The 25,097-nt window shown below is 46.1% G+C and overlaps 1 protein-coding gene across 3 annotated transcripts in view; it reads right to left on the reverse strand.

Moving 5' to 3' along the window:
- Positions 1 to 383: 383 nt before the first annotated feature.
- YPEL2 (yippee like 2) overlaps positions 384 to 25,097 on the reverse strand; it is a 33,753-nt gene continuing 9,039 nt past the window's right edge. For 2 of the 3 annotated variants that reach the window (XM_083875063.1, XM_083875064.1), the window contains exons 2-5: positions 22,008 to 22,321; positions 7,535 to 7,578; positions 6,667 to 6,775; positions 384 to 5,293 (exon numbers count right to left, since the gene is read on the reverse strand). In XM_083875063.1, the coding sequence (XP_083731189.1) occupies positions 5,204 to 5,293; positions 6,667 to 6,775; positions 7,535 to 7,578; positions 22,008 to 22,124 (360 nt within the window). In that variant the 5' untranslated portion in view covers positions 22,125 to 22,321 and the 3' untranslated portion in view covers positions 384 to 5,203. The remainder of the gene's footprint in view (positions 5,294 to 6,666; positions 6,776 to 7,534; positions 7,579 to 22,007; positions 22,322 to 25,097) is intronic. The other variant, XR_014591391.1, reaches the window with a different exon arrangement.

A 25,097-nucleotide genomic window follows, 5' to 3' on the forward strand; every position in this document is an offset into this window, starting at 1 on the left:
GGCACAGGGTATGAGGACAGGGCACAGGCCATGGGGAAAGGCACGGGGCCAGGGGACAGGCACAGGGAACACAGACAGAGGATGGGGACAGTGACAAGCATGGGGACAGGGCACAGGCACAGAGCATGGGGACAGGGCACGGGGACAGGGCACAGGACAAGGGGACAGGCACAGGCACAGGGACATGGCCCTGCCATCTCCAGCAGTGGGATGAACAGGAATTGCATCAGCCCATCCCAAAAATCCCAAATGAAGCCCTGCCTTCCACCCGGCTGTGCTGGGGTCTGAGGTGGAGGCAGCAGGAGTTGCTGAGCCCATTCCCCGGGAGCAGCTCTGGATTTCAGGGATTTGCACAGGGTAAAGCAGAGACCAGCACCAGCAGCTTTAGTACTTGAAAATTTTATTTTCTCAAATGAGCACCAACACATATTGTAAATATGACAAACAATACGCCTCCCTCTAATACTGAAGAACTATATACAATGTACAAATACATGAAAAGGTGAAAAACAATTATTTGAAAACAAACAATTGCATTTATGACTGAAGCAAATGACCTGAAAGAATATGCAAAAAAAAAAAAAAAAAAATTAAAACAAGATCAAAGAAATAAAAGTATACACAATTTGTAAACACAAGAGCATCCATAGACAGGCTGGTATTGGAAATATTGTCCTTAGTTTTGTCAGTGGGGAAAGCATTCCCATTTCCTTAGGAAGAACAAAACAAAGGATACACACAGTTGTAATGATGAGAACAGCTTATCTGTGGTTGTACCTTACACAATGCCATTCTGCTTGCATTTAAATACGTTGATTTTTTTTTTACTTATTTGGTTTTTTTCTGAATTCAAAGATGGTTTTTGTTTCCCCTCTTCTGCTTGTTCTTTTTTTTTTTTTTTCCACCACGATTTCTGCAGAAAAATCTCTGTCTAACCTGATTGTTTTCTGAGCACTGAGTGGTGGGAAGAGCTCCTTCCCACTGAGCTGAGCTCCGTGTTGGGTGTCCCTTCTTCATCCCAAAAACTGCTTCACATGGAAAAGCTCCTCCCCAGGCAGGGAAGTGCAGTGAAATACATGATCCACACTCTCACAGAGCAGAGAAAATTCTCACTTGATCATCACGACAACAGGAGGTTTTGTTTCGCTCCTCTGTGGTTTGAAGTTTTATAAACCAAACCCAGAGAATTAAAGAACCTGCAGCAGTTCTTGACCAGCTCCTTGCTCAGCAAAACACAGTCCAGTGGTTTTTGTGCTGTTGGTCCACTTTGGGATAAACAAGAGACCAAATGAAATAAAAACGAAGAAAGGGGGGAGATTAAAGACAGAAAGGAGAACAAAAAAAATGAACTTTACTGCCAAGAGAGGTAAACTTTTACTCTATTTTGTTATGTAGCAGCCCAGTTAAAAAAAAAAATAAAAATAAACAGAACAACAACAAAAAACCTCCCCTCAAAAATAAAACCAGGATCTTCATGGTTTAGGTTAAAATCGAGTTCAAAGCTCCATCCTCCATCCCTGCTGCCCCAGCAACAGCGAATCTGAGGCTGCAGCTCCTGTCCAATCCCAACTCCTTCAGCTCCAGATCTACTTCCCTCCAGCCAACACTGGTGCAAGAGAAAATTCCAGGCCTGGATTCTACAACCCAGGGAAAGTGGGAGCCCCAGTGGGAGCACAAGGAGGCTCAGGGCAAGGCAGAGGGGACCTGGAGCTCTCCTGCAGCCCCTCCCAGCCCAAAAATCCCCCCCTGGCCCCAACCCAGCCACCAAATCTGCCAGCTGGGAGTCCCCTGTCCTGCCACATCCACAGGAAACACGGATCCACCTCAGAGGACAACGTAAATATTGGGGTTTGTTTCCCTTTAAACATATTTTCCAACAAATACAGAAGGAAACAGGATCATCATCGACAACGACGACAACAAAAAAAAGTGCTCTCAGGGAGGGGCTCTGAGAAAACAGCACCAAATATATTATTTCTTTTTTAAAAAAAATTAAATATTATTTACAAAAGTATACTTCACAAGATAACGTCTGGGGGTTATTTTTTTTTTTTTCTGCTTTGTCTATATATTATCATCTGAATATTTCTTACAGGGGGGGTCAGATTTCACACCAGACAATCCACCAAAGCAAAAAAAAAACAATTTCAAACTCCCTCGAGTCTGAGCTTTGGGGTAGAGGGGAGGGATGTAAACTCAAGGGTGCTCACAGCTGCCCAGACACGAGGCTGGACACCAAAAAAAAAGAAGGAAAACTCGCTGCTGTCCGTGTTTTCCCGAGGATGCTGCCCATGGGAAGCAGCACCACAATGCTCAGAAACTCCATGGGCCACATCTCCACTCCTCCTGGGAAAAGGCCCCACCTGGCTCAGCTCAGCAGGGAAGTTCTTTGGTTATCTCTGAGTGTGTCGCTCTCCCTGTGCTGCTGTGGGAGCCACCAGCACGAATCCCAAATTCCTGCCAGCCCCAGGGGAATCAGCAGCCAGCTAAAGCTCCTCCTGCTCTCTGGACACTCACAGGAGCTGCAGGAGCCCATTTCTCCTCATCCACCTGTGCAGGACATCACAGCCACACTTTGGCCTCCCATCAGGGCTCAAGGCCAGGCTCAGCAAGACTCTGATGGGACAAAACCAATTAAAAGCAGATTAAGAGCTCGCCCTATTCCAGCTTGGACTGGTTGCCATTAAAAGCCCAACACCAGTAAAGACCAGCCAGGTCTGATGGGGCATCGTCCTTTTTTTGTCCCAGATGAATGGATAAAAACATTTCCACCTGGCAGCTCTCTGGAGCTGGGATTGCTCAGAGCAGTTCTCTGCACAGCCCTGCCTTTTATGTCGCTTTTTGATCAGCAGTCACTCCAAATGCCAACATCAAACCATGAGCCCTGTGTGCTCTTCTCAACCTCACAGGATTTGGGATGATCCCTTCCCTCTCCCAGCTCCTTTAAAGGCTCTGTGGAGACTAAAGAGCTCTTTGAAGAACAGGAATTACTCCCCACTAGTCAAAAGCCAATAAACTGCCCTGGATCCTCAATGAAAGGACAGGGAAATGGCACCAGGTCAGTGGCAGAGCCCACAAGACAGCAGGTGCTGTGGAGTTTTTTGATTTTTACTGAGTTTGTCACTGGAGGGAACGTGGCTGATGGAAGCAGAGACAATCCAAACCAAAAGCTGAAGCAATTGTTACACAGCCAGAGCAGAAGGGTGAGGGCAGAAGCCACCTCTGGACAGGTTGGTCACAAACTCCATCCCCTGCAGGAGCCAGGCCAACTCCACCTCCTTTCCCCAAGGCTGTCAAGTGCAGAGCTTTGAGAGAGAAAAACACAACTTTGCTTCATCAGGTTTGGGTGTCAGCACAAGGATCCAGCACTGAATTCCACCCTGATCCTTAGGGAGAGTCTCTACTCACATTCCCTGCCAAGTTAACAGCAAATGACTCTTCCCAGCCCCCTGCAATCAACCTCTCAGGGGTGGGGGCCAGTGACAACAGATTACAGCTCCAAAGCTTCTGTTTCATAAGGAGTCACCAGTCCCTGCACAATACTCTTTTCCTCCAGGATTAAGGAAGATTTCCCCCCATGGATTAACCTACTTGAAAAGAATTCTGCCAACAAAAAGAAAAACTCAACTCGGGGAGAGAGAAAACAAACTCAGCTCAATAGTCCTGGGTGATGCACCAGTTACTGGCTGGACTGCTGCAGAGCAAACTCCTCATGGTTATTGTGGGTTAACACAGTTCCCTCTCACACACAACTTCCCTTCCCCACCATCCACCTCGGGAAGGTGCTCAGGGATCACCATGGAAAAATTAAAATGGGGAGGACTCGTTGTCCTTTGCAGTTTTGACACCAACATCTACCACCCCTCAAGGCATAGATCATTCCAGGGGTGGTGGGGAGATGTTTAATTTCTTTTTTTTTTTTTTTTTTCTTTCCCATTCTCCCCGTGCCTGCAAAGGGCTTCTGGGAGTGGGAAAAGGGGGAACCATTTGGGGAGGATACCTGGAAATATCCACCTGTGCAACACAACCCCAGGAACTCGGCTCCCTCCTCGCCCCATTTCTGTGCCAGGCTCCCCCACTGGAGCCTGGGATTCAAGGAAAAGGTTCTGTAACAGCATTTTCCTACTTGCACTTGTGGAATATTGGTAAAACACCCCCAGGGGTGCTCAGGGGAGGCCAGGAAATCCAGGGGTCCCCTCTGTCACTGTTTGTCCCCATCCTCCTCTAGGGAATCTCCTCTTCCTTGCCTTTTTTCACCCCTCCACATTTTCTAAGCTGCAGCTCCAGCCTCCTCCTTGTGCCTGAAGTGGTTTTCTCCTCCTCTCTGAAGGGCTCAGGGCTCAGGATTTGGTTTGTCCAGCCGTGAGGACGCTCCCCACGGCCGTGGGGCCCTACCCTGAACCAGCAAGAAAAAGGAGAGGCAGGGAATCTCTCCAGCTCCTGCCCCCTTCAAACAACAAGTTCATAAATAGCAAACAAAACACAGATTTGTGGGGGGAACTGGTTCTGCCTTGGGCTCAGGGCTCAGCCAGCTCGGGCTGAGGCTCCACTGATGGATTCGGGGTTCAGAGAGAAAACGCAGCTGTGAGGTAACTTCTGTCCTTTTAGACAAGGAGATATTCCTCTGTCCTTTTTTTTTAGACAAGTAGATATTTCTCTATCCATTTAGACAAGTAGATATTTCTCTGTCCTTTTTTTTTAGACAAGTAGATATTTCTCTGTCCATTTAGACAAGGAGATGGTTTTTCAAGCCTTGCTTAACCAGGACTGAAAGGAGAAGCCCAGCGTCACCTTCTGATGGTTCCCCACTCCCCCACCCCTCTCCCAACCTTTTCTCCTGCCCAAACCTCGGGGTGTTCCTCCCACAGCTGGGGAGGTGCCAGGAGAGCCCAGGTCAGGCTGGATCGAGCACTGGGCACATGGAATGGCTGTCGGGCATTCGGTGCATTCTCTGAGCCAACGCCAGAACAGAGAGAGAAGCAGCCAGGGTCAACTCACAAACAGATACAAAGCAAAGAGACAGAGAGACAGAAATTTAGAGGCCAGTCACCAATAAAGATGGAGAAGGGTGTGAAGATGCTCCCGGATTGCAGAGCCTCTAAATGCATGGAACCAAGCGTTCAGTCACTCTCTCACTCTTGGATATAATGTTCGGTTGGATGGCATCATTCTCTTACACGCTGCTAGGGCTGGGCTCTTCCACTCAATCCCAGCCATTATCCTTGATCATGTGAGCTAGTTCAATGATGTATTTGCCTTCTTTATACTTCTGGCTGCTTTCAAAAGCGTGTTCCTAAAGTGAGAGGAGGAGGAAGAGTGAGATCGAGGTGAGGTTTGGATGTAAATCATGTCATGGGTCAGATCTGGGAGTGCTGCTGCAAGGCTGAGCTTTGCCCACAGGGAAAAGTCAACTGCAGGTCTTCTTGTTAGCTCTCGAAGTAGAAGGGGAAAAAATTCTTAAATCCTGCTTTTGGAATCTGAAATCCTGCTTCTGGAATCTTAAATTCTGCTTCTGGAAGCCTAAATCCTGCTTCCATAACTTTAAATTCTGCTTCTGGAATCCTACTTGTGGAATCTTAAATCCTGCCACTAGAATCTTAAATCCTACTCCTGGAATCTTAAATCCTGCCTCTAGAATCTTGCTTGTGGAATCTTAAATCCTGCTTGTAGAATCCTAAATCCTGCTCCTGGAATCTTAAATCCTGCCTCTAGAATATTAAATCCTACTTATGGAATCTTAAATTCTGCCTCAGGAATCTTGCTTGTGGAATCTTAAATCCTGCTCCTGGAATCCTAAATCCTGCTCCTGGAATTCTAAATCCTGCCTCTGGAATCCTAAATCCTGCTTCTGTAAATTTAAATTCTGTTTCTGGAATCCTACTTGTGGAATATTAAATCCTGCCTCTAGAATATTAAATCCTGCTTCTGGAATCCTAAATCCTACCCCTGGAATCTTAAATCCTGCCCCTGGAATCTTAAATCTTGCCCCTGGAATCCTAAGTCCTGCTCCTGGCTGTCTTTACATGCTGAGAAGAAGGGATTGGCAGCATGGAATGTGCAGGTTTCTGTAAGCCAGTGGCAACTGCTCCTATGGCCAGGATTTAGGGATCATTGAGGGAAAAATCCAGCTCTCTCCAAGGTGGTTTGGGAATTTATTAAAGTTTGTTAGAAATGAAGGCCATGGATACAAACTAGGATTTGTTTAGGCACTGGTGAAAACGTTTGGATAAAATGGTGTGGGCCTCCAGAAGCAGAAATTAGGACTTAACATTGGATTTTACTGGAAGGTAATTGAATTTTTGAAGAGCAAACAGATAAATTCATGTTGAACAGCATTTCCAGGGGGAAGGACACAGGATTAATGGAGCATTCTATTATTCTGATAACATCTACCAGGATAATAGAAAAAAAAGACAGTGTGAACCACAGGACTGAAATTATCCTCATTTATGTTAAATGTCACCCACCAAAACCAGGTGTAAATTCTTAGTTAAAAAAAAACAACTACATTAAAGCTGATTCTCCAAATGCAACACACACAAAGCAGAAGGAAAACAGATTGTTATAGATGAAAACATGGATTTTAGGTTCCCAAAATGATCTTTCCACCCTCCCTCAGCTGAAACAAAGCTGCCCAGGGGCAAATCCAGGGACACAAATACTCACATATTTCCAGCCCAGTGTGGTTTTGCAGTTTTCACAGTAAATATCTGCCACGGCGTGGAGTCCTGTTAATAACACCCGCTCCTCTGCAGGGCCACAGCCCACGTTAACTCTGGGACAAAGCACAGATGATGCTCCCCATTAGTGCCTTTTTTCCCCACATCAAGATGCTCCAATAAAGCTGACAAGGATTATCATTGCAGTGTTTGAAAACATGAGCGGGAGGGTTGTGAGTTTCCCAGCTGTGCCCTGAACAAAACTCCCCCAGCAGTTCCAGAGCAGAATAAAAAGGTAATTTTTTTTTATTTTATTTTTTTTTAATGCAACTGAAAAAAACTCAATGGAAGCTTTGAACAGGAGATTAATAACACTCTAGTCAGTCGTGCTAATTAGGCATTTGAGAAAGATTTTCGTTCTCAAATTGATAAAATGGTGCTTTTACTTTCCCACAAATGGCAAATTGAAAAATGTGACTGAAATCAGCAGTTCTGCCGGCAGTGACCTCCCCAAAACTATTTCCAGCTACTGGGAAAATGACACTTAGTTTTTATGAAGTGCATATTTAGATATCATCTATCTCCACATTTAAAAGACTCTGGGCTCTTTGGTCCAGCTACATCCTGGGAGAGGAGAATGACTCAGCCATTATTAGCTCTGATTTCTCAAGCTGGTGACGACAAAAATCACCTTTTCCTTGCTGCTTATCTGAAACCTCAACACCACTCAAATATGAATCAGGGGCTATTTCTGCCTCTTTCATTTTTGGGAAGCTCTGCAGTCCCAGGCAGATGTTTTCTGAAGGGAATTATGGTTTTTTTTCCCCCCTTTTTCAGGAGGGTTTTGGTAAATCCGGCACGCGCGGGGTACTCACACGGAGTTGAAGAGGTACGCTCGTCCTTGGCTGCCCTGGAAGGACTGAAAAGCAAGAAAACAAAACTCAGTTGGCTGCTTGAGAGGAAAGAGGCAACTGATCTCCAGCTCCAACACCTGCCCTTTTCACAGGACACACCTGGAATTCCCAGTGTTTCCATACAAGCCCAATGTGCTGCTCCACAGTTGAGTTTTCTCTCTTCTGTCCCTGCAAAAATCTCTTTTCACCCTTTTGGTGTTTATGAACTTCACACCACTCCTCAGCCTCACCTGAGGGCTGCCAAAAATTGGTCAGAATCTCTTCTCAAACGTGAATTCGCCTTGGGAATTGCACAGCCAGAGGCTGAACCAAGCTGAGGGATTGGGATCTGCTCACAAACAAACACAGATCCAGTGATTGCACAGAAGGCCTGGAGGTGTGTGCAAACCTCATATTCCCACTGGGAGATCTTCAGGAGTGGGGCTAAATCCAGCGGGAGATGGAGATGGACAAGAGAACCACAGAGCAGCCAAACCAGCCCAGATAATGCAGGCACATCCTCTCTGCCCCACATCTGAGAGAGCATCCCCATGGAAAGGCAGTTTTGGAGGGATCAGGCACATCCCAGGGTGGCCTGGCTGTGGCATCACCCTGTGGCACTGCCTGCCTGACAGGCACCAAGTGCCACCTCAATTTTTAATGCACTTTGACAGGCACACACTGAATTAAACATTTGGGGCTTGTGAGCAAGAGCTGGGCTGTCTGTACACGGGTTACCTTGTGGGGCACCTCAGGGAATGTCTGCACCCAGGGGCAGGGGCTGGGGAAGTCAAAAAAACAGCTTTTCTGGATCATTTAATCCTTTACTTTGCACCTCACCAGGAACCTTGGAATGCTTAGTGATTTTCTTAAAATCTCAGCTGATTTCAGACAAAAAAAACTTAAAAAGGGAGGACAAGGTTTTGAGGGAAAAGAGAAATATTCATGTTTTGCCTCCAGGCCCTCTAATAATGGTAATTTCTTTGGTTAAGAGCAACTCCACATCACATAAAACAATCTGTGGGGGATCCCTGCCCTCCTTGGGTTGTGCCCTCCTGCACCTGCCCAACTCCAGCCTCGTGGAGAGGCATCAAAGCCCTGACAGCTTCCTTGGGAAGATCCCTGATTGCAAAAGGATCCTTTCCACAGAGCACAGGCACCTCAGAGGGCAAAAAATGCCACGGGGCACCCGGGCAGGGAGCCAGAGCCAGCAGTGCCAGCTGCCTGTGAGGTCTGCAGGGCACCAAGGGCTCTGCCAGCCACAAAATCCCTGCCTGGCACAGAATTCCTGGCTCCTGGAGGGATAACTGTTCTTCAGAGGAATCTGAAGGCCAATATTAGTTGCCACCCAGGGCACAGAAGAGCCACTGAGGATCCAGAGAGGATGCCTGAGGCACTGGGGTATCTCTTTGATTCAGACAAAAGCAGTGCCCTGAGGAATTTTCTCGGGGAGGAAATTAAATAGGACACATGGCTCAAGCATGTTTGTGTAATTGCATTTATTAGAGAAGCTTGTTTTAATCCCTCTGCGGCGCTCCAGCTCTGCCATGCCCCACACCAAACCAGCCTGGCTGCTCCCAAACACTCCCTGCACCATCCCAGGGACTGGCTGGGGGGAAAGTGGGAAAACAAATGATGATTCCCTGGTCAGAAAGGAGAAGCCAAGCCAGAACAAACAGGAGGGCACTGCCTGGCTCTGCTGCAGGACTGGGATCCCATGGAAAGGGGTCAGGGATGAAGCACAAAGTCCCACAGCAATGTGTGTGCCACCAGGGAAAAATGAAATCAGATGAAACTTTCTCACCATCCAGCCCTTCCCAGTAAATACTTCTCTGTAAACACCAAAGTGACTGAGTTTGCCAATAACAGCAACTATGGGAGCAGAGTTTTTATTGGGACAGAAATAGGATTTTCTGTTCCTGCTGTACAGAGGTCTGTCTTTAATAAACAACAAACCCAGTCCCATCAGCTGTGCTGGGGCTCCCTGGACATTGTTCCATTCCCAGGGACAGCAGCAGAGGTGCCTGCCCTTCTCCCAGCCCAAACCAGTGCTTCAGGGTACCTAAGGGTGGTCACTGGAAAAAAAAAAAAAAAAAAATCACATTTTTTATCCCCTGCCCAAGCAGAAATTTTCAACAAACCACTGCTCAGCTTTCAGTGCTGTCTCAATAGTCACCCTCCAGCCAGCAAATTATTTGGCAAAACGTATAAAAAGAAGGAAGAGAAGTCTGGTAACCACAAGTTCCCCAGTGCATTTCCCTCTGCAAGACTAAGCTGCCTGTATCTTTATAAAGGTGGCACAGGCAGCTTTTATCTGGGTGTTGTAACCTGAGCTTTTCCTGGAGATGTTCCTGCTCTTCTGGGATGCCAGAAAAACTGGCATATGCTGTAATGGGAACTACAAAATCAGAAAAAACAGGTATATTTATACACAAGCAGATGCTCTTGTATTTGTTTTTGTTGTTTTGTTTGTTTTTTTTTAAGAGACACGCAAAGACTCCCACAACACACTTGATTTTCACTGAAGTGACAGCCAGCAGCCAGACCTACTTTCTGTGCTCTGCATTTTCCCTGTGTTGCTTTTCCTGAAACACATTCAAAGGTGCATCTCAATCCTCCTTCCCACAGAAATCCAGACTCTCTGAAATTACAGCTCCTGGCATGCTGAAAGAAATGGAAAGGATCTTTCTGTTGTTGTTTCCTACTGGAAGCCCAAGCACATTTTTTTTTTTTTTTCCCTGCACTGCTAATGCTCAGTGTCTGGCTGGAAACACATCTGGATGTGCCAGAACACAAAAACCCTCCCTCCCCACCATGTCTGAGCCCTCGAAAAAAATCAACTTGAGCTGCTGGGATTGGAAATGCACAACAGCTCATTCCTCCTGGCACTCAGCTCAGGAACTCTCCCCACTCCTGGGTGCTCAGGAGAGAAGCAGCCAAAAGCTGCAGGGCCCAAGGAATGCTGACTGGAGTGTCCAGGTGGGAAGCCTGGAGTCAGCACTTTGGAGGATCCTCTCTCTCTCTCCTCATCCATGTCAAGATCCTTTGGCAGCTGCTCTGGTTTGAGAAGCTCCTGCCACCCAATTTGCAGCCACTCAGCTGTGCTGGTCCCAAATTAGAGCTGTGAAATCGTTGTTTTAAAAAGCAGATGTTTTGCAGGGGGCGGGGTGGGTTTGAGGGAAATGGCTTTTCCCTCTTTATCCTGCTATATCCAGATAAAGGACAATCCCAGGAGTGCTTTGTGCTCACAGTGTGGGGCAGACACAAGCCCTGGGGAGTGGGGAGTTCTCTCAATGTGCTGGCAGAGAGGCAGAACTGCAGCTCTGTGAGAGGCTGAGCCTGCAGAGAGGCACTTGGGGGTTCACAGATGCTGCAGAACCAGCCCTGCTGCAGGAGCCAGCAGGACCTGCACCCACACCCAGCTCCCCTGGGTGCCCCTGGGATGGGCCCAGCCTGCAGGACCATGAATCCTGCTCTGTTCAGCAGCCACCACCTTGGGGGCTGTGAATAAATCCAATTTTTATGTTCTGCTCTCAGCCCCAAGTGCTGATCCCAGAGGTCTGAGCACAGTGCAGGGAAAGGCTCTGCCTCTCTCCACCTTTTCCACCTCCAGACCTTTTTTTCTGACACATTCCCCTCTCTGCTGACTGCTGGAGACACGGGAGGGAATCCTGACAATCCATCAGTGATGCCAGGGAAAGGCACAAGCTCTGAAAACACCGTCCCTGCTGCACCTACAGCTCCTCACTCACAGCACAGCCCACTCAGCAGTTCCACTCTCTGAACAGACGACAGGATTAATACCCCAAGTCTTTGTGATTGTGTCTGACAATAGGCTAAACACAAAAAAGAGCTGCTGGAATCATCTGGAAAAAGAGGAAGCAGTTGCCAGGGCTAAATGGCTCCACAGTGATGCTTGTTCCCTGCAGACTGCAGCAGAGAAAAGCCCCACGTACCTACATCCAGCTGGCAGCCTTTTAACAATGCAATAAAACAGAAATGAAAAGGCAACTGGTCCCAAAGAGGTCCAAGAGGGAAAGGGAACAGCGTGTGCCCCTCCAGGCTCTGCTCCTGAAATAATTCCCACTGCAGGGATGCAAATGGAGCTGAGAGCCCAAAGAGAGGCTGGGGCACGTCAGGAGGAGCCCCATGAGCACAGGAACCAGGATTTTCCTAAAGGGACACGTTCCCTGTGGGATCCCCACAGGGCAGAGTGCTGCAGAGGGAGAAGGGATGTTACAAACCCTTGGGCACTGAATCTGTGCCTGAGAAATCCACACAGGAGAGATCTGGGATCACTGATTTCCCAGCTTTGGGGGTTGAGTTACTGTAGCCACGGCACTGTCAGATTTATCTGACCTAACCCTGAAACATCCAAGGATGAGATGTCCTCATAAAATACAGCTGGAACAGGGAGAGGAGACCTTTAACTAAGACAAAATGTGGTGTCAGTATAACCTGACACGAGTCTGAGTACCAAGATGTGCCTCAAAGCCCAGGTTTCCTTGTGCTCATGCATTTAATCCCAATTCCTACCTGCTGCTTTCCCACATCCCACACAAAACTCGGCCTTCATGGCACCTTTCAAGCCTGATTTGATTTAATTTGATTAAAAAATGAGCCCTGGAATTTTTAGAGGAACCTGTAACAGCACCAGGTGTGTGATGGAGGAGTTTCCTTGAGAGTCACTGAGCAAACTGGGAAATAAAAACTGTGACAATTCCTGCTGCAGATCCCAGGTTCTGTTTTCAGCCATTCCAACCATCCACTCCCATTTCTCAGGGGAACAGGAGTTCAATTGCTTGGTCCCTGTACCCACACAGACTGCAGAGAGCTCCTCAGGGTTCATTAATTCCACCTTGCTCTCCCCTCACAGGAGGGGAAGGCCATGATCAGATTAAACAGATTCAATTTTTCTGCGATTACAGGAGACACTGAGCCACCACGTCAAGGGAACAGGTTCCATTATTCCACCTCGTGCACAGATGTGACCTTAACCCTGCTCCAGCTGCATTCCTGAGTTTTAATTGAGTTTTACCACGGGTCCTTAATGCTATTTAAAGCCCAAAGTCGATATGGAATTAGTGGACCAAACTCATCTCTGAAATAATTCAATTAATTCAGCATGGCCTTTATTGCCCTGCAGTTTGTGTTGCTGTGCAAAAAACACAGGGAACAACCAGGATCTGCTGCATTCCATGCTCAGGACAGCTCCAGGTTTTGTGGCTCAGGTTGTGCAGCCTGTGAGCAGGAAGGTGCACAGATGAAAGGCCTTTTGTCTGGTTTTATTCTGATGGGAGGATCATTCCAATTTTTTTATTCTGCCTTCCAGGTGTTGATCCAACCCCCAACCCTACTCCAACCTACAGGAATCCTTGTGCTCTGAAATCCCACTGTTCCAATGCAATACAACAACCTCCTGATCCCTAAAAACCCTCAGGCAAATGTAAGGAATTGTTAATTTTTAAATTCTTTTCAATAAGGACTTTTTTGGTCCAGTTTGGTTTGGTTTTCAAAGGGAGATTCTCTCATCCTCTCACATTTCTGGGTGGTAGAGCCAAGAAAAATCCTCATTTCCACCAGATTTCCAAAAAATACTGAAGTATCGTGAACCAACAGTGGATAATCCAGCACTGTCCCTGGAATGTCACTGCTGCCCAGGAAGATGGAAAACCAACAGGCACCTGGGGCCTCATGAAGGGATTTAAATGGCTCAGGATCCAGGGGCACATCCCCAGTTATTTATCCGTAATATTTTATCCCCAGAGGGCAGGGGATTTCCCTCCAAGGGGAAATTTTATTTTGCAGTTGCAGAAGGGAGAGAGAGAATCTCTTCTGAGGCTCTGCAGTTAATGAAGAGCAGCACTCAGGGAAATACAAATTGCCTAAAATCGAGGGGGTGGTTTTTCCTCGAGCACTTGGATTGCTAACACAGATAAAGACACTGCTCTGCTGAGCTAAATCCTGAGCCAAACTCTATAAAAACGTCAAAATTCACAAAATAGTTGCAAACTGCTCTGTCCTCTTGTCCCTCACCTGCCTGGCCAGGTTGTCCTGACTCACTTTAATCACAACATTGAATTTTCCTCATGTTATCATCACAAGCCCTGTGCTATTCCCTCTCCTTCCTGAAGCCCTGGGCTCCTGGACTCTGTTCTTATTTATTTTTAAATGAATTTCCAGCTCACAGACTTCAAAGTGAAATTTCAAAATGCAAATGCTAAGGGCAAATTAAAAAAAAAATAACTTCAGATTTATTACTTCTATAAAACTTCACAATATTTTGGGGTTTCTCTTGTGATTTCCACGGTCTCTGGTTGCTGCTGCTGCTGTTGTGCTTCAAAACTTGCCTTCAAGATGAAAAAGGCTGGAAATACTGCGGGGAGAAAGAGCAGATGGAGTGTTTACTTTTAAAAGCAATTACTCCAATTAATTTTGGGGGCAGAGGAAAGCAGAGCAGCTTCGGGAGGCAGATCCCTGCTCTCTGCAGGGAGGAGAGATGTGTGTGATGGTGAATCCCAAGGAGAGCTCTGGTTAATAACCCTGATCCCTGCACTGCCAGGGCCTCATTCCCAACAGGCACCAGCATTCCCAGGGCTGGGGTGAGTTTGGCACTTCAGGCACCATTTACACTTGGAATGCACAAGGGCAATATAAAGAGAATTTTATTATTTACTGTGAAAAACCACACAAAGTGACAACGAAGCCTTTTTCTGTTTAGACAGGGATGAAAAATGTAAATTTTTGCTGTGGGTTTTTATCCCCCACTTTTGAGTGCTGCTGTTTTCCTTGCAACAATCCAAACCAATGGCAGGGGGGGAGAATAAAGCCCTTTTATTTCCACATTAATTATTGCTGCTGCATGGGTTTTGGAGATAAACACAGAGCTGGGATGGAAAGATGGAAACTGCTAATGCAACAAGTTATTTAATTAGCAGCATAATAGTGAGTGTCCACGTATCAGTGGAGCACTGTTGGCCATTAATGCAGCCCATAACAGCAGCAATGCTGACACTGAGGGCAGATTTGCTTCTCAGCAAAAGCAGCTCTGTCCAGGGCAGCAGCCCCTGGGGAAGATCCACTGCAGGGAGATGAAGTTACCAAACACCTCGTGGCTGAGAATTTCATCATTTATTAAAATTCTCCTTCATTTATTAATCCGTCGCCTAAATTCTCCAAATCTGTGTCTTGTCAAAAAGAAGTTTTGGTGCTGAGATTTATTTTATTGCTGAGGATGTGTGTTCAGAGTTGAGCTGGAATCAGATTTTTAACTCCTTTTTTTTTTTTTTTTGCATGGCAATCACTGCTGAAAGGGATCTCTGGAAATCTCCCAATTCCAGGTATCCAGCCTCAGTTTCTACTTTTGTTATTTCTATTTATCCTAACAGTTGTATTAGGATAACAGCTCTGAAATCCCACTGTTCCAGTGCCACACAACAACCTTCTGATCCCTAAAACCCTCAAGCAAATTTAGAGAATGGTTTTTTTTAAATTTTTTTTTCAATAAGGACTTTTTTGGTCCAGTTTAATTTGGTTTTCAAAGTGAGATTCTCTCATCCTCATCCTCTCATCACATTTCTGGGCGCTGGAGCCAAGAAAAACCCTCATTTTCACCAGATTCCCAGAAAATACTGAAGTATCGTGAACATGAAGTATCCAACATTAATGTAATGTGTTTCTTCTGCAAATTTAAAGACTGGTTTATTTAATTTAATTTTTTTTTTCAATAAGGACTTTTTTGGTCCAGTTTGGTTTTCAAAGGGAGATTCTCTCATCCTCTCACATTTCTGGGTGCTGGAGCCAAGAAAAATCCTCATTTTCACCAGATTCCCAAAAAATACTGAAGTATCATGAATGTGAAATATCCAACATTAATGTAATTCTTCTGCATTCGAAGAGAAGAGACTCTGGGTGGAGTTTCCTTGTCTGCCTGAGCTCCAATCCTTGCCCATCCCAAGGATGAGGAAAACTGCAGAGCACAGACTCCTGCAGGGATGTGCTGCTGCCTGCCAGACACAACAGCTCCCCTAAAGCACACGTGAAACCCTCAGACAGCATTTCCTGCCACTCTAAAATAGAAATTATCCTCAGAGATTCTTCTCCCCAAAGGCAGCAGGTGGGAAAAGCCCCCCCTGCATCACCACCGTATTTTTTGTGTGATTAAATTACAGATTAAAACCAGAGCTCTGGGTTGTTCCTGGGCTGCTCTAACAAGGATAAATCAGATTAAAACCACACACCTGCAAGGGAAATTCCCAGGGCAGCTCCTCCTAGGAGCAAACCCTGGATTTCTGCTGGAATTCCCTCCTTTTCCAGCTGAGACTCCCAGGAGGGCTCAGACCTCCCCAGCTCCAGTTGTTCAGGGTTTGCAGCAGCTGCAGCAAAAACCCTGATAATTCAACTGTCCTTCGTCCCTGGCAGCTCCCTGGATAATAAATGGGAACAATATTTTATTTATGCCCAGGTCATCAATTCTAAGGCAGAGGAAGCAGCAGATGAAAGGAGAGCTGTTTCCTTGAAGAAAGTGATGGATTAGAAAAATCCATTTTTACCCTGTTCCTCCTCCTTGACAGGGAATTCTAAACTCTTGTGATTTATTACCTTTTTCCTTCTTTTTTTTTTTTTGGAACAGAATGAAATATTTTTAAAAATCACACAGCACTTAATTGCTGCATAAACACAATTATGCAAGGAGGTACAAATTACCTTGGGCTCCTATTAAACAACCATATCCTAAATAAATAAAACAACCTGATCCTGACTCTTTTTCAATCCCATTATGGACACAGAGCAGGATCTGAGGGAACACTTGTAGGGTAAATCCCAGAGGAAGCAATTCCAGGGGACAGAAGGATCTAATTTTGGTGGCTGCATTATGGAATGGGGCACCACAAATTCTCATTACATGGCTCGAGTTTCACATCCTGACGTTTCCCTGCAAAGGGCAGTGGTTTGTGTTTGTTTATTCCCTCCTCAAATAACAACCTCAGAGCCTCTTGCTCTCCCTCTCCCTGCCTGGAAAAGGGTTCTGGGGATGGATTTGGCTGGAAAAGTCAGGAGGAAAAGGGCCATTGAACAGCTTTGATGACACATTGTTCTACTCCAGCACCGAAATCCTCTCGACCTGCATTTCATTTTAAACCTCATGGAAGCCAAGAATTACAAGGTGCCTTCTCCCCCTCACGTTCACAGCAGTGAAATGAGAAACTCAAAAAACTCTTTAATGACTTTTCCCGGAGCTGCTTTTGCTGTTTATCACTTACTGCTTGAACTCTAATACTTGCAATTAAGAGCAAGCTCTGAATAATGCCTGGAAGTGGCAAATTCATTAGGGAACAAGAGCTTTGGAAAGCAGGATCCAAAAGCTACTGGACAGCTTCTAGAAATGTGCATAAAAATTGATAAATCTGGTGCATGAAGAGCTCGCAGCAAATAAATGAACAGAAGATTTTTTTTTTTTTTAATGCAGTGCTGAGCCAGTGAGACTGATACAATTATGAAATGTGTGAGCTGAAAAGAGGCTGCTGCAGAGGAGTCTGAGGCTGCAACAATGAGAGCAAGCTCTGTTTCCAGCCCTCAAAAAAAGATATTAAAATTCTAAAAATGTAGAAGAGAACTGCAAAAAATTAGGTGTAACTGGAAAAAATCAGATTGCACCATGACAGAGCTGAATGTGTTTAGTCTGTGCAAAAAGTGATCAAGAGCGACTTTGGTTACTGCAGATCTTTTATAGGGAGGGGAGTAAAGGGATTGGAGATGTATTTTATTGGCAAAAGAAATAAAATAATGGCCAATGATGGGAAGCACAAGTCAGAGAAATCTAAATTCAAAGTCTCTGATTTTTAATAGTAAGGATGATTAACCACTGGGAAGAAAAAAAATGACCAAAGGGAGCAGTGAATTTCCCCTCCTGAAGTCTTCAAATGGAGACTAAATGCTTTTCCTGAAAGAATTGCTGCAATCCTGGTGAAATGCACTGGCCCATGGCCCAGAGGAGGTCAGGTGTGATGATGTGATGGCTCCTCCTGGCCTTAGGAGTTCATTACTCTGGAGCTGGGAACTTAAATTCATATTTGGGAAGGAACAAGATCTACTTTAAAGCAAGAATAAAACCTGTGTAGTGAAAACTAAGAAGGGAATACCCATCTCACCTCATACACTGGTTTTTCCTATGATGGAAATGCAGGATTTCCATCAGACATGTCTTGGACACTCACTAAATGCCTCTTTTTCCATTAGGTTAAAGATTACCACGTTGTAATTTTAAATTTATTGTTCTACTTTATGTGCATGTTGCCCCCACCCAGCAAATAACTTCACCTCTTCCAAGTGAACTGAACTACAAATATCAGCTGGTTCCTGACAAGTAAAGCCTTAAAGAACATTAAACACTGCCTTGTCCACATGAAAGAAAGAAAAAGGAAAGAAAAGCAAAGGGCCAAACCAAAAAACACATCAACTGTTGCTGCTTTCACCTGTATGTGATACAACAAATGGTTCCAAGCAGCTGAATTCATCCACAACTTCTGCAGAAGCACCAAAGCCTCAAATCCTTTTTAGATCTTCCAGTTACCACATAGAGCAAAGTTTGCTGCTTTCAGCGAGCCATAAATCTCACCAGGAGCTGCTGAACCACCGGGCTCAGGCTGCAGCAGTCAGGAAAAACAGAGGCCACAAGGACTGGGAGGGAATTTTCCTGATAAACCTCCCAAGTCCCGACTGAGAAGATCAAAAAAGAGCTTCTAAGTGCTGCCTCATTAACAACCCCCAGAAGAGAAAGTCGGGCACACAGGAGTCCTCTCGATTTTCCCCTGAATTCTCAGCCTGGAGGAGCTGCAGCCTTTTGTGCTGAAGAATTTCCCATTCATGTTCAGCAGAGGTTCCATGCAGACATCAAAGGAAAACATTAAACTTCCCCGGCAAGCCTCGGGCTAACTTCAGAGGATCCATCCCTGAGTAATGTTTAGCACTTGGATCACAGTAATTCATGGAAAGGAAAAATAAAAAAGAAGAAACTGCAGGACGCCTACAAGACATTTTCCACATATTTCCATAATCAGGGCCTGTTTCTGCTGAATTACTGCTCACATTGCACAAAAATAAATCAGCACCCAAGACACTTAAGTGGCATCTTTGGCCTGGATCTTTCTGCTCTTGTTCCCATCCTCGTTTAATGGCACCAAGTACATGTGGATCCCAACAGAAAGAGCTGGAATAGCTCAGAGCAGGTAGAAATCAGCACCACCTCTGCCAGCTGGAGAAACTTGTTTAACTTTACCTTGTTAAATGTCTGGTTTTTTTGGCTGTTCCCCTCAGGCCCCACTAGAAAATGATGTAAAAGGCACATTTTGTCAAAAAACCCCTCCTGTGTCTCCTTCCTGGAGACATTGATTATGGAATATATATATTTTTTCTTAAACATTCTAAAAGCCATGGGACGTTGTGCCTGTAACAAGAAGTACCTTTCACTTATTTTTTTGGCATTCAAATATACTTTTTAAGTACAGTTGCCTGGCAGGGTGATTTTGTTTTCACATTAAAGTCAAGGAGGATTGGGACACCCTGTACTAATTTGGAGGAGCAGACAGGACCTGCTCCAAAATCTTCCAAGCAGACTGGACAAAGCAGCAAAATTTCAGGTAGTGGGGGAAAAAGGAGGAACAAAGACATCCAGTGACTTCCTCAAGGTCACACAAGAATCTGTTGCAGGGCAGGGTTGAGTTCCCAAAGCCTCAGCCCACTTAGGCACTGGAAAAAGCAGTGAAACAAGAGTATGTACTAAATTTGGCACAGCCTTTTAAATGATGCATTGCTCCAAGGGAACAAGAACCTCCACTCATGCTAAGCCAGACACCAAAGGAACACAGAAAGGAAAAACTACTCACTCCACCCAATTTATCTGATCACCTTAATATTTCCTAAGTCAATAAGGCCTTTCTTGGCCAGACGGTCCAACCTACAATTTAGATCTTGTTACAAAATCAGACCCACTAAACCACTTTCTCCCTCAGGCTGCAGGAGATAAAAGGCCAAGTAAGCAACATTTTGGTAACTGGCTTCATGTAACAGCTTTGGATTTTCTTAAAAGCCTCAGCATCGATTGTTTTCTTTAAATAGAAATGGTTTATTGAGAAACCTTCTACCTTTTTGAAAGCACAAGGTTTTCCTGAAGTAGAGAAGGGAGCAAAAACTGCCCTGCCAAGGCAGATTTGTCAGAGTTTTGGATACCTGGTGCTGGCAGAACACTTTGAAGGCAGAATTAAGTGAACAGTGGTGCTGAAGGGCTGGGAGGGGAGACTTGGGAGATGGGGAGGAAATGAAAATATGGACTGACACAGATTCAGCTCCAGTTGTGTTTCATCCAACAGCTCAAGCCAGTGCTGCGACTTGTGAGCCTCCAAAGGAGCTAAAAACTCCTGGAGTGCAGAGCAGCCCAGCTCTGGTGTGGTCTCTGCACAGCTCAGGGCAAAATGAGCAGAGGGATTCATTTCATGGAGGCAAATCACCAGCACCCTGCTGTTACATAAAAGCCTGTCTTGTGGGAAATGTTCCCAAGGCTGGTGTCATTTGGGCTGTTTGGATCTGAGGGGCACAGTCAGGTTCAGGATGAGCTGCAGCACAGCCTGAGGAATGTTCCTGTTCTTCCAGAATCTCCCTTTTCCATCCTCGTTCCTCCCTTTCCCTCTGCCACGTTTTCATGTGGAAAAATAAAAGCCCCACAACTGCAGTGCCTGGTTCAGGGATGTGAACATTAAGGCTGTGATGAAAGAACTGAAACATCTCCCCCCAGGCCTTCTGCAAACTGAAGTCAAACAGATAAAAAAGCCACTATTTAAGTTTGCCTGGGAAAGTTCCTCCACATTTGGAAGCCCCTTGAGGCAGGGACTGCCCTTCTGTTCTGTCAAACAGCCACTTGTACAAGCCACGATTGCACAACTACTTTTATAAGGTTCCCAATTACACAAAGAATGTGTTTTTATTCATGTTTACAACCCTGAGAAACAAAACCCTGAAACCCCAAACCCTTTGCATTCAAATTCCACGACCTGCTAGTGGCTCCACCATCTATGTGGCCCCAACTATTAATTTACACCGTGGTCTAGAATGAACTTTTAGAAGGAGCAGATCCCAGAGCACATTGGAGTTAACACTTCCAGAAGTCACATTGTGCTTCCCTCCTTTCCTTCTCCTGTCCATATTTTAGCAGTCAGCATTCCTGGGCAGTTTCTGCCTGCCTTGGGCTAGAAACTCAAATTCCAAGCAGTTGGCAGCACTGGGCATTGCCCTGCTGGAAGCTACTTAACCTGCAAGGCTGGCTGCATTGGAGCATGGACATGGAACAAGGAGGGGAAGGAAGCATCAAAGGTGAAAGCACTGGGAATGCACAGCCTTGTTTTTCCCTGGCTGGGGACCAGCTGTGTCAAGAAACAAAAGCAGAGCACAAACTCTAATCTACTGTAAAAACAGCAGGTAAAACAAGTCTCTTTCCTCAGCCAGTAAAGCACCTTCTGTGTCCCAACACAAAAATCCAGGGCACCAAATAAAAATCCAGGGAGTCACTGCCCCATCTCAACTGGGCACAGGAGGCTGGAGTCACCCAGCTGGCCCAAAAGGTGAAGCAATTTCACCTCCAGGGCAAAGATGCTGCTACAGTTACATTTCAAACCCCTTCCCAAGGGGCACAGCTCCTCTGTCCCTGGTGATCCCAGCCTTTCCAGGCTGCTCCAAGAAGCTGAACTATTCAAGCTGCACACACAAGAGCTCACAGCACCATTTCCACTCAGCTCAGCTCATAAATCTCTGGCTGTGCCTGTTTTTTCTGAACACAGATTTTATAAGCTGAACAAACTTTACGGAACAGTTATTCCAAGGCAGCCGAGACCTGGGAACTCGATGCCTGAGCACAGCCAGGCACTGCAGGCTCCAGCAGACACTGGGGAAGTTCACTTTACACCAAACCTCAGAACAAGCTCCTCTTACTGGCCTGCTCCTTCTGCATTAAAACACTTACTGCCTCTGAGAGCTTTTAATTTAGCTTGTCCCAACACCCCTCAAGAGTTGGAAGGGACTCATCAGGATCACTGAGTTTGACTCTAGCACAGGTCACCTCAACAATCCCACCCTGTGCCTGAGAGCTTTGTCCAAATGCTTCTTGAATTCAGACAGACTTTGTGCTGTGACCAAACCCTGGGGAGCCTCTTTTGCAGTGCTCAGGAAAAACCTTTTCCTGATATCCAACTAAACCTCTCCTGACTCAGCTCCAGCCATTCCCTCCCTACAAGAGTGAAGAGATCAGTACCAGCCTCTGCACTTGTGATGGTGAAAGACCTCAAAAAGCTAAAACATAACCAGCAGCTCACAAATAGATCCGTTTTCCAAGGAAAAAGGCAGCTGGATGAGGTTGGAGCACTTCCACAGTCACTGATGTGCAACATCTGCTCCAGGGAGCACCTACCTTGGAAATGAGCTCATCGTGGTTGGCCAGGTGAGCCCTGCAGTGAATGCAGCTGTAGGTCCTGTGGCACGAAGGCAGATATGCCTGGAAAGTCTTGGACCTTGTCATCTTCACCATTGGAGCCACGGAGCGCTGGCTGAACTCGGGGGTGGCCCAGGAGGCGCTCCCGCAGGACGGGTCGCACGGGAAACACCGGAACACGCAGGTAAAGGCCGTGGTTTGGCAGGGGATGGGTGTGTGGGGCAGGCTCCACACGCTGCTGAGGCTCCACACGAACAGATCTGGGCACGGGAAGGAGGGGATTGCACAGAAACCTGCGGTGGAAAACAGACACAACACTCAGCTCGACTGTCCCAGCCCTTGGGGGGATTTAGGGTTGGATTCAGGAACAGGAGACAGGAGTGATGCCTGAGGATTAGATCAGGAGCACAGATATTTATTCACTTGCTGACTGCCCTCACACCTCCCTGCTGTTATCTCCACTCATTCTTCCAGCTCTGGAAATGACTGCAGAGGTGCGAAGGTGATTTCCATCAAGCCTTGTCTCCCAAACCCCTCTGGGGAACTCCTCGGGCTCTGCCAGCCCAGGGAGAAAGCGGGGAGCAGAGCCAGCCCTGCTGTCCCCTGTGTGACTCACTGCTGTGACACCCCAGAAATCCACAGGAAAAAATGAGAGCTGGATCTGGGTTTTCTGAGCCACCAGCTACTGCCATGAGTCACCAAACCAGTTTTTTCTCTTCATTTTGCCCTACTTTCCACATGGGAAATGCAGGATTCCGTCATTACACTCTCCTTTATAACTCCCTGCAAGCTCTGAAGGTAAAAACTACTCTATAAACTGCACTCCAGTATTTTATTTTTTTTTTATCTGAACATCTGACAGCAGCCAAAGCAAGGCACAGCCTCTGAAGACTACTCCTGATAGCAAGAGACAGTTAAAAACCTTATTCAGGATGGAAACACCATTTCACACTCCAACATCATCTGACAGCACCTGCAAGGCAGCTCAAGTCTGGGTCTCTTTTTTTTGTTGCCAGAAATGGAGTTTTCAGATCCCACACCTATAAAAGTCTTTACCAGCTACAAATGTTCCTTTTTGAGGATGGGAAAGTGAAAAGGAAGCAGCTCCCCTCCCTCCTGGATCCATGGCGTGCATGCATGCTCTACAAATTAATCATGAACTCTGGCTGCTCCTCCCAGGAGGATTTGCCTTTCCATAAAACATGTGATTCTACTCATATTTGCAGCTTCTGAGCCTGCACTTTGTGTGTCAAACATGGAACAATACTGATTTCCCCACCACCACCCACCCCCAAAATAAAGAAAACAAGGAATGACATCTTAGGCATCCTCAAAAACTTTCCCCAAGCCTTGTCATGGTTGATAAAGCAGGTTCAAGGTCTCCAAGCCATGGGCAGAGACACCTTCCTCTGTCCCAGGGTGTTCAGAGCTCTGTCCAGCCTGGCCTTGGACATTTCCACAGCTGCTCTGGGCACCCTGTGCCAGGCCTCCCCACCCTCACAGGGAAGGATTTTTTGGTGATACCTCCCCCAAACTTCCTCTCTATCAGTGTGAAGCCATTCCTTGCTCCTCTAAATAGACCCTTCTCCCTCTGTCTGGTGCCAGGGAGACCATGACCACACACAGCACTCAACAGGAGGCAGAATCCAGCAAAACAACAGGACACCCATTTTTTCTCCCCTTTTTTTTTTCTGAAATATTTTTCTTCTGCTCTCCAGGAGGCAGCTCCCTCACAGTCAAATGGGAAAAAGGCATCTTGCTCATCAGGCAAACTGCTGATAAAGCATATCTATCACCATCATAACAGTCAGCACTTCCACAGCAGCGCTTGTTTCCTAAAGCTTTTTGCAAATACCAACTGATCAGATCAACCTTTTCCAATTAAAGTTACAGCCACAGCTGAGCAGGACCCGTCCTGACACAGGAGGGTTCATTTCCCAGCCTGTGAGGAACTCACCCCTCTCTTGCCCAGTCCAAATGGGGTTTTGCCAGGAATTTACCTGGCCAGTTGCTAAGGGCTGGGCACTGGCTGCTCCACAGCTGCAGCTCTGGATTTCAGCAAGATTTGCCTTTTACACTCATCAGAGAAGGAAGATAAATCAGTCTTCACCTGTATTCTGTCCCAGTTCTCTGTGTGCACCAGAATTCTGTCAGAAGTGAGTTTTGCTTTAGTCAGCATTGTTTTCCCATCCAAGGTGAGAAGCACTCAAGGACTGCAGCCTCAATTTGCTCGAGGGTAGAAATCAAATGTAAACCAAAGCAGAATGCTCATTTTCTGCTGATACAAAACCATCCCCAAATTCCAATGCCCTGACTGAGCAGCTGACGTGTTTTATCCCAGCCCTAAGGGATCCCAGAACCTGAAATCTGTGATCCTCCAGGTGCAGGGCAGCAAGAGACCAAGTGTGCCCTTCCTGGGGCCACATAAAACTGGATCCCAAGCTCTGTCTGGAGACATCCCTTGGACAGAGCACCTGCAGGAAAGCACAAGGAAGGGCTGGCAATCACTTCACTTGATCCCTGAATGAGAATCCTGATTCTGTCTAAACCTTAGACTTGATTTGCAATGAAATGGTGCAGTCCCCTCTCACCTTCGCTTCAGCATGGATCAATAAAATAATTGATCACCACTTCTGCCATTTCCATCCTGCCATGCCAAACTTTCCTTTCCTGGAGGAGGTAATCCACAGGCTCCCCCAGAGCCCAGTGCAGAGATAAATAAAGCCCAACCACAATAATATCACAGCAATCCTTTAATTTGTTATTTGCTGACCCCTCTGTCCAGACCTGCTAAGCATCAATGCTCCAGAACAATGAATAAACCAGGAAATACTACAGCTGCATTTATCTGACAGAGCAATGAACACACACAGGAATTATCTGCTGCACACAGCTTTCTGCAAAAAGCAGTTCATGAGCATTCATTTATTTGACCTCATAACACACTGAACATCAGCAAAAAACATTTGACCTTTTAAAAGCAGACAAAAAAAAATAAAAATCAGGAGAGATGATATCAGAGGAACTGCAATTCCTGTTCTCAGGGCTGTGCTGAGAAGGCAAACTCCA

The sequence above is a fragment of the Zosterops lateralis genome (assembly GCF_965231275.1).
Source record: "Zosterops lateralis genome assembly, chromosome: 19".
NCBI classification, from domain to species: Eukaryota; Metazoa; Chordata; class Aves; order Passeriformes; family Zosteropidae; genus Zosterops; species Zosterops lateralis.